General features: G+C 38.3%; 1 protein-coding gene across 2 annotated transcripts; it reads left to right on the top strand.

Annotated features, from left to right (window-relative positions):
- The first annotated feature begins 446 nt into the window (after positions 1–446).
- Positions 447–8971, top strand: LOC107767359 (phytochrome B). Of its 2 annotated transcripts, XM_016586336.2 has the most exons (5): positions 447–2891; positions 4333–5140; positions 6836–7129; positions 8071–8300; positions 8398–8958. In XM_016586336.2, the coding sequence occupies exons 1-4, from the start codon at positions 818–820 to the stop codon at positions 8288–8290; spliced, it is 3396 nt and encodes a 1131-aa protein (XP_016441822.2). In that variant the 5' UTR covers positions 447–817; the 3' UTR covers positions 8291–8300; positions 8398–8958.
- Positions 8972–9528: the final 557 nt, after the last annotated feature.

Genomic DNA, 9528 nt, shown 5'->3' on the forward strand with positions numbered 1-9528 from the left:
GGGAATAGACATCAGTTTGCCCCCACCAATACCACTATAATCGTCGAGTTCCTCTTTTTATCATCTTTTCTTTTCTTTTCTTTTCCCCCGGCCCCCACGAGATAAAATTATCAACACATCACGTTCCAATCCAGTTACTATTGCTTATCCCATACTGATGATTCGAATTCTTAAACAATACAGTAGCCCAAAGTCCAAACATGAATGCACCGGACAACACTAGCATTTAATTTATTACTAATTTCTAATCTTACATTTCCCACGTGGCCAACTTCCAAACATGAACTCTCAGCCACTGCTTTTGTTGACGCCATTCCGCACATATTTCCACCTCAGAATATTAATCTAATAAAATACCCAAATATTAATAAAAATTTAACTGCAGAATAAGAAATTTTATTTTGCCCGATCAAAGCCTTGAGTCGGTAACCAGAGCACACGTGTTTAAGTGGTGAAAACTGACTTTTGCACAAATGCACGGCGTATAATAGCCAAGCTTAGTGCACCATACCTCTAAAACATTGGGTTGGGTCAAACAAACATAGACCTTTTTTTATCAAACAAATACAGATACTATTTCTTTTTTGCTAGCATATTCCATTTTCAAGAAAATTTAAAATCCACCATATTACTCACAACTAGTACTATAAAATTGTCACAACCCCATTTCTGAATTCAACCCAAAGTTCAATCTCTTTTCAGTTTACAACTCTGGTAGGACTTCCCAAAGATCAAATCTCTTTTTCAACTTAATATCTTTTAGGGTTTTAAATCCACTTCTTTTTCCATGTTAAACCAAGAAAAGTTGTGACAAAAAATGGCTTCTGGAAGTAGAACAAAGCATTCTCATCAGTCAGGTCAAGTTCAAGCTCAATCTTCAGGCACAAGTAATGTTAATTACAAAGATTCAATAAGCAAAGCCATAGCACAGTACACAGCTGATGCTAGGCTTCATGCTGTGTTTGAACAATCTGGTGAGTCTGGCAAGTCTTTTGATTATTCACAGTCTGTTAAAACTACTACACAATCTGTTGTCCCTGAACAGCAAATTACTGCTTATTTGACTAAAATCCAAAGAGGGGGTCACATTCAGCCTTTTGGTTGTATGATAGCTGTAGATGAGGCTAGTTTTCGTGTTATTGCTTATAGCGAAAATGCGTGCGAAATGCTTAGTCTAACTCCACAATCAGTTCCAAGCCTTGAGCGGCCTGAGATCCTCACTGTTGGAACTGATGTTAGGACCCTTTTTACTCCTTCTAGCTCTGTTTTGCTTGAAAGAGCATTTGGGGCGCGCGAGATCACTTTGCTGAATCCTATTTGGATACATTCCAAGAATTCTGGCAAGCCATTTTACGCAATTTTGCATAGGGTTGATGTCGGGATTGTAATTGATTTGGAGCCTGCTAGAACAGAGGACCCTGCTTTATCCATTGCTGGCGCAGTGCAGTCGCAAAAACTTGCAGTGAGGGCTATTTCTCATTTGCAATCACTTCCTGGTGGGGATGTTAAGCTTTTGTGTGATACTGTGGTTGAGAGTGTGAGGGAGTTAACCGGGTATGATCGGGTTATGGTATATAAATTTCATGAGGATGAGCATGGGGAGGTAGTGGCTGAGAGCAAAAGACCGGATTTAGAGCCCTATATTGGTTTGCATTATCCTGCTACCGACATTCCTCAAGCTTCACGGTTTTTGTTTAAGCAGAACAGGGTAAGAATGATTGTGGACTGCCATGCCAGCCCTGTGCGGGTTGTTCAGGATGAATCACTGATGCAGCCTTTATGTTTAGTTGGTTCCACACTTAGAGCCCCTCATGGTTGCCACGCGCAGTACATGGCAAATATGGGGTCTATTGCGTCATTAACTCTAGCAGTTATTATCAATGGAAACGATGAGGAAGCTGTTGGGGGCCGAAGTTCAATGAGGCTATGGGGCTTGGTTGTTGGACACCATACTTCTGCTAGGTGCATTCCATTCCCTCTTCGGTATGCCTGTGAATTCCTTATGCAGGCCTTTGGACTCCAATTGAATATGGAGTTGCAACTGGCATCACAGTTGTCTGAGAAACATGTGTTGAGGACACAAACACTGTTATGTGACATGCTCCTTCGAGACTCACCTACGGGGATTGTTATCCAGAGCCCCAGTATTATGGACCTTGTGAAGTGCGATGGCGCTGCTCTGTACTGCCAGGGGAAGTACTATCCATTAGGCGTTACACCAACTGAAGCTCAGATAAAGGACATTGTGGAGTGGTTATTGACTTACCATGGGGACTCAACAGGTTTAAGTACTGACAGTTTGGCTGATGCAGGGTATCCTGGGGCAGCTTCGCTTGGTGATGCAGTTTGTGGTATGGCTGTTGCTTATATAACTTCTAAAGATTTCTTGTTTTGGTTTCGCTCCCATACAGCGAAAGAGATAAAGTGGGGTGGTGCAAAGCATCATCCTGAAGACAAGGATGACGGGCAGAGAATGCATCCACGTTCTTCTTTCAAGGCATTTCTGGAAGTTGTTAAAAGCCGGAGCTTACCATGGGAAAATGCAGAAATGGATGCAATTCACTCTCTGCAGCTTATTCTGCGAGATTCATTTAAGGATGCCGAGGCAAGTAATTCTAAGGCTGTTGTGCATGCTCAGCTTGGGGAAATGGAGTTGCAAGGGATAGATGAACTGAGTTCTGTTGCCAGAGAAATGGTTAGATTGATAGAGACTGCAACTGCTCCCATATTTGCTGTTGATGTCGAAGGTCGCATTAATGGGTGGAATGCAAAGGTCGCTGAATTGACAGATTTATCTGTTGAAGAAGCAATGGGGAAGTCCTTGGTTCATGATCTTGTGCATAAAGAGTCACAGGAGACTGCTGAGAAGCTTCTCTTCAATGCTCTGAGAGGTTATAATTGTCTATTTATTGCTTCTTCATTTCCAAATGATATCACAGTTTATTAGTTGTGGAGTTCCTTTGCGTTACATGAGTGGTGCAGTCTTACCTTTGCTCTTCTTTGTATTTGAAAATTGGGAGCGAAGAAATCATGGGCTTTTAGTGATTTTCTTTACTCTGAATCCTGAAATCATGCAAAAACATTTGGTTGACATATGTTCACTTTGTCTTGTTGAATTTGTCCACTGAAGCATGAAGTCTTGTTTTTTGTGTGTTGGGGGTGGAGGGTCAGGGCATTGGGTGCGGCTAAATGGAGAGGTATTATGCACAAAACCAAGTGAATCAATCAACTAGCTCTCAATCCCAAACTAGTTGGAATCGACTTATATGAATCCTTCGTATCCATTCCACTCTACTTGTGCCATTTTGTAGAAGTTTATTTTGATCCTTACTTTTCTTTGGTAGAGTTTGTCTAGAACAAGTACACTTTAACAGAATGTGCCCTTAGGCGTAATCTAGCATTTTGGATGCGTTCAAATTTTTTGAAGGGGAGCCTTGGCGTAACTGGTAAAGTTGCTGCCATGTGACCGGGAGGTCATGGGTTCGAGCCGTGGAAAAGTCTCTTGCAGAAATGCAGGGTAAGGCTGCGTATGATAGACCCTTGTGGTCCGGCCCTTCCCCGGACCCCGCGCATAGCGTGAGCTTAGTGCATTGGATGCGTTCAAATTTTATTGATTTCCATAGTCCCACTTTTACTGCAAAACAATTAGTACATATGTGGTTATGAGGATTGACTTGCGGATAACATTCAGGATCACATGTTCACCTTTGGCACCAGAGAATTTTAGCCTGTCACCGAGCTGTTAACTTCTTTCCTGCATCACCTTGCTTTTGTTTTTCAAATTTGATACTTTAATTTCTATTATTAGACAACAATGATGGTTTCTGTTATTAGACAACAATAACAATTTAATACCAAACATTTAGAAGATCAGCATAGTTTTGATTAGACTAAGCATCTTGGAACAGTGCCATGTCTTAAGCTACCCAACATGGATACTTGAGAAATAATCAAGATTTTGATTACAAAATCTTTACGAACTTCTGTACAAGCTTTCTATGATTATCAGGTTATAGCTATCTGTTTCTTGCAGGTCAGTTTCAATTTTTAGTTTTCATTTTTGGTAAATCTTAGGTGATTTGGTAGCACCTTAATCTCATCATCATGGCAGTAAATATGCCTATCTGAATTCTGAAGTGAAAATGTACATGTACAGATTTAGGTTAATTCCTGATTGTAGAGAACCTTCTCTCTGTATTCTGTGTGTAGGTTGACTCTTGCATAGTTTGTAACTGAAATAATTGGTAGCAACCCGGCTCCTTTCCTACTCAATTTTCCTGCAACAGACAACTAAAAGGAAATGAAACTAATATTGTAGTCCTACTACTGCAGGCGAAGAAGATAAAAATGTAGAAATAAAGTTAAGGACATTTGGACCCGAGCAACTGAAGAAGGCTGTTTTTGTGGTGGTTAATGCTTGCTCTAGCAAAGATTACACAAACAACATTGTTGGTGTTTGTTTTGTTGGCCAGGATGTTACTGGGCAAAAAGTTGTAATGGACAAGTTTATTCACATCCAAGGTGATTACAAGGCCATTGTGCACAGCCCCAATCCTCTGATCCCACCCATATTTGCGTCAGATGAGAACACTTGTTGCTCTGAGTGGAACACTGCCATGGAAAAGCTCACTGGTTGGTCCAGAGGGGAGATCATTGGAAAAATGTTAGTTGGTGAGATTTTTGGAAGTTGCTGTCGGCTCAAGGGTCCAGACGCCATGACAAAGTTCATGATCGTGTTGCATAATGCGATTGGAGTCCAGGATACGGACAAGTTTCCATTTTCCTTTTTTGACCGAAATGGGAAATATGTGCAAGCTCTTTTGACTGCGAACAAGAGAGTCAATATGGAGGGCCAGATTATCGGGGCTTTCTGTTTCATACAGATAGCCAGTCCTGAATTGCAGCAAGCTCTAAGAGTTCAAAGGCAACAGGAAAAGAAGTGTTATTCTCAGATGAAAGAGTTGGCATACCTTTGTCAGGAAATAAAGAGTCCTTTGAATGGTATACGCTTTACAAATTCATTGTTGGAAGCGACAGATTTGACAGAAAACCAGAAGCAGTATCTGGAGACAAGTGCTGCTTGTGAGAGGCAGATGTCTAAGATCATAAGGGATGTTGACCTGGAAAACATTGAGGATGGGTAAGTCTTTTTTGTTCGATTATGCTTGTTAATAAGCTTTTTTGAAATTAATACTTCCTCCGTTTCATTTTATGTGGCGGTATTTGACTGGGAACGTAATTTAAGAAAGATAAAAAGAAGACTTTTTGGAACATGTGGACCTGTGGTCTTAAACATGCCATGACATATCTGTGGCTATAAAAGCATGTCATTAAGGGTAAAATGAGATTTTAAAGTTAAATTGTTTCCAAATGTAGAAAGGATCTTTAGTTAAGAGTGCCACATACAATGGAATAGAGATGGAATAGAGGGAGTAGCTCTTTATCCATGATATAATATATTCTAGTGTACCTCTGGAGTCAAAATAAACGCGGGAGCTTCTTTCAGATGAACGATAGGCTGAAATTGACTTTATAGTATGAGCTATGGTGCAGATGTTTTACTATGATTTCAGATGATAGTTCACCTGAAAAGATGCATATCTTATCTCAGTTGTGATCTGGCAGTTGAGGTCCTAATGATGAAAGTATCGAAGCACCCTCCTATGATCCCATTCTTATAGCAGTTAAGTCACATTATATTTTGATGTCTAGAATTTTGGAACGAAGACTAGCTTAGCTTAGAGGCCCCATTTCCTGATAGTTTGACTAGTTGTATAGTTACTTTTTTTAATAAAAAATATTGAATTTAGATAAAAAGTACAAAATTTTGATCAAAAAAGGAAAAAAATTCTGGGTTTATTAATAATGTGACTTAACTGAAAATAGGTAATAAAATCAAGGAAAATAGGTAATCAAGATCATTACCTTAAGTGTGAATGTTAGCCTTTTGTTTTTGGGTCATTTACATTTAACATTCGTGGGGTATATATCCTAAAGTTTGCTTTCCTTTACTTTTTCGTTCACACAAGAACTATTCATTTATTCTCTTTTTTTCGTTCTTTTACAAAATCTATTATTCTGTAAGAAATCAAGGATTGAAGTGCATTGGAAAAAGTTTGCATATCTTCTCCGTTCAATCTCAGACATAAGCAGTGCAACAAGATTTGAAGCAGTGAATTACCAACATCTACAATCATGTTCTATTGCTTTTATATTCTTTTTTATATTTTTACTTGCTAGGTATATATATATATCCTTTTTATTTATTGTAATTATGTATGTAAACTAGAAAATGTGAATCAGATTACTCAAAACGCTAAAAAATAGGAGAATTGCGAAACTTAATACGATCTCAAAGAGGAGTTTTAGATAAATTTTTAGCAATCGATCAAAAAACTAAGTCAAAAATAGTTCATGTAACAGTTGCCTCAACTGGAAGAAGTGTTTCAAAATTAAAATTGTTAAAATCTTATTTAAGATCTACAATGTCTCAAGAAAGATCAAATGGATTGGCTTTATTATCAATTTAAAAAGAATTATTAGAAGAAATCGATTATAAGAAAATGATTAATGATTTTGCATCTAAAAGAGCTAGAAAAAATAGATTTCAAATAAAATTGTATATGAAGATTTAAAAAAAAAAAATGTGAGGCCCTATATTGAAGTTTGGCTTTAGGTCACCAAATCTGTTGAGCCGCTCCTGGGTCTCTTTCTATGGACTTGGACAATAGTTTTGGGTTGAGTAAGGCCCAGGGTCCATATCTTCATACAATTCTATGTAGAATTAGCAACCTTTTTCCTCGCATAATTTGACTTATCTTTGATCTTCTAACAGCTCACTGACCCTTGAGAAAGAAGAATTTTTCCTTGGGAGTGTAATAGATGCTGTTGTTAGCCAAGTGATGTTATTGCTGAGGGAAAGAAGTGTGCAATTAATCAGGGATATTCCAGAGGAAATTAAGACCTTAACAGTACATGGTGATCAAGTGAGAATTCAACAGGTCTTGGCAGATTTCTTGCTTAACATGGTACGGTATGCACCATCACCTGATGGTTGGGTAGAGATCCAACTTCAGCCAAATATGAAGCAAATATCTGATGAAGTAACTGTTGTGCATATTGAATTCAGGTACATTCTATAATTTACTCTTCCTTTATTTTATTTAATTGTTCCACTGGCAGATGCGCTGTATTAATTGATAACTCTCGTCTTTATCATGCAACCTTGATTTCTTAAATGGTTCTTGAAGTGGAAGCTGTCATTTGAATGCCATCTACTGCCTATTTGAGTCCTTCCTTTCAGGGTTGTTTTCTGTAGGCTACTTAGTTGATAATATTTCTGATTGCTCCAGCAGGCATGTTGGAATATGAGATTTATGACCCAATGAAATGTAATGTTAAGAGATGTATAAATTTCATGTATGTTCCGACCACATGACTATTTACAGTAGGGGCTATAACATTCAAGCTTAAGTGGAAGGTGCATTTTAGACTTGCACCTTTTCTCTACATATAGCTTTTACCCTTCTGTGTCTCTTCATACGTCATCTCTTATTCATTTGTATCATAACTTCCTTCTTCTATTGCCTTTCATTGACTTATAGACAACAACGTCGGTGGCCTTCATAACTAAGATACTATTATCTCAACCTAGAGATAGGAATTAGCAGGAGCATAACCTTAATCTTTTGATTTTGAAGTTTAATCTTATATACTTTTTCATGGTGTTTGTGTGGTACTTAGTAGCCAAATATTTTTCATTAGAGATGTAAAATATATCCCCAATCAAGTACTTCTGCAGGGTTTGTGTTTATTAGCATCCTAGGTATCACTTTATTAGCTTTCTTGGGGGTTGACTTGGGCCAAAATGGACCCCCAAACATATTCGTCCTGCCAGTGTTTTACTGCATTCTAGGTTGCATTTTGTTTTTTCTAGAGATTAACTCTGGCCCCGGATCAGAAAATTGAGTTGTAGTGGTTTTAAAGTTTCAGCAGTTCTGCGCTCTTTGGTGTGCTATACTACCTTAACTAGTAAATACTCTCTTTTTTCGTTTCGTGTTTTTGGTATAGGATTGTATGCCCTGGTGAAGGGCTTCCTCCTGAATTGGTTCAAGACATGTTCCACAGCAGTCGGTGGGTAACCAAGGAAGGCCTAGGACTGAGCATGTGCAGAAAAATCTTAAAGCTTATGAATGGAGATATCCAGTATATCAGAGAATCAGAAAGATGTTATTTCCTGATCATCCTTGACCTACCAATGACCCGCAGAGGTTCAAAGAGTCTTGGCTAGGCTTACAGGAGTAAGAAATGAACCTGTAATATCTCGTAAAATTGGAATAAGGGCAAGCTGTTGAAATTCTGGTAATGCTTCTGATCCTTTAATGGAACTTGACACAGGGTTACACAAGAGAGCAAGTATGGGGAACTAATCGCCATCATGCTAATAGTTTTGAACGAGCTGTTTCATACATTTTGTGACTTCTGTTTGCTGGCGTCTTTTACGACTCCTACCTAGTATTCACATAAAGATGGTGGTTTGAAGCTTAAGCAAGGGAGTAAGGTGCACGAGAGCTGTTGCACCTTAGCGCATGCTTTTTTGCCAAGATTAATTCTTGACTAGAGTAAATGGCTAATTGCCAAATAATTAGAATATAGTTAGCATTATTAAAGAAGTTTCCATGATTAATTGATCCCAAGGCTGTTCTGGGTAACATCTATTCTGAAGAATTGTGACAAGTATATTGCTGTATAATATGTATTACAAGGTTCCTGCGAAATAAATATCATCGTTTCCAGTTGTCAGGCAGAATTAGTGTCCTCCACACTTTGTAACAATAGGATTTCTGCACTTTTATGTAACATGAATATGCTGACAATCTTATACGAGTAAATTCCTCTTGCCAGGAATGGCCATCCTTTTAGTTAAATAGCCAATGATTTCCCCAAGAGTGGGTTTGTTCAGCTTCCACCATTTATTTTGTTGTTTGTTTGTATTTCTCTTAAAATCGATGGCTTGTACACACGGCGATTTAGCTTCTTGTACTTTAGCGAGTTCCCTACTGCACAAATTCATTCTTTTCACTTTCTTATCTAGGTCGGTGGCTGGTAAATTCAGCAGATCTTACCATTTCTGGAAATAAGTTAATGAATTTGGAAATGGTCTTGGCTATCCTACCCTCCAATATTGCATTCTTCATTCTGAACATTGTATTGTATATATGCGTATGCGCGTGCAGGGATGGCAATGGGGCGGTGCGCATTTAAATATATGGGGGTGGGGGGCGGGGCGGGTTGAAATAAGACAATTTAAATTTATGCGGGTGCGGTGCGGGTTTAAAAACTTCATCAAAGAAGGAAACACAATTTTCTGCCTTTCTGAAGATGAAATTATTCCATGTAATATATTGAAGCAAAATAAAGTTTCATATTATTTGAACTTTGAACCAAATGCTTGCATGTCAAGTTCTTATTCTTTTATGACAAGTTCTGAAAATATAATATCTAACACATAATTATCAATTAATTATA

This window comes from Nicotiana tabacum, chromosome 14 (genome assembly GCF_000715075.1).
Source record: "Nicotiana tabacum cultivar K326 chromosome 14, ASM71507v2, whole genome shotgun sequence".
Classification (NCBI taxonomy): domain Eukaryota; kingdom Viridiplantae; phylum Streptophyta; class Magnoliopsida; order Solanales; family Solanaceae; genus Nicotiana; species Nicotiana tabacum.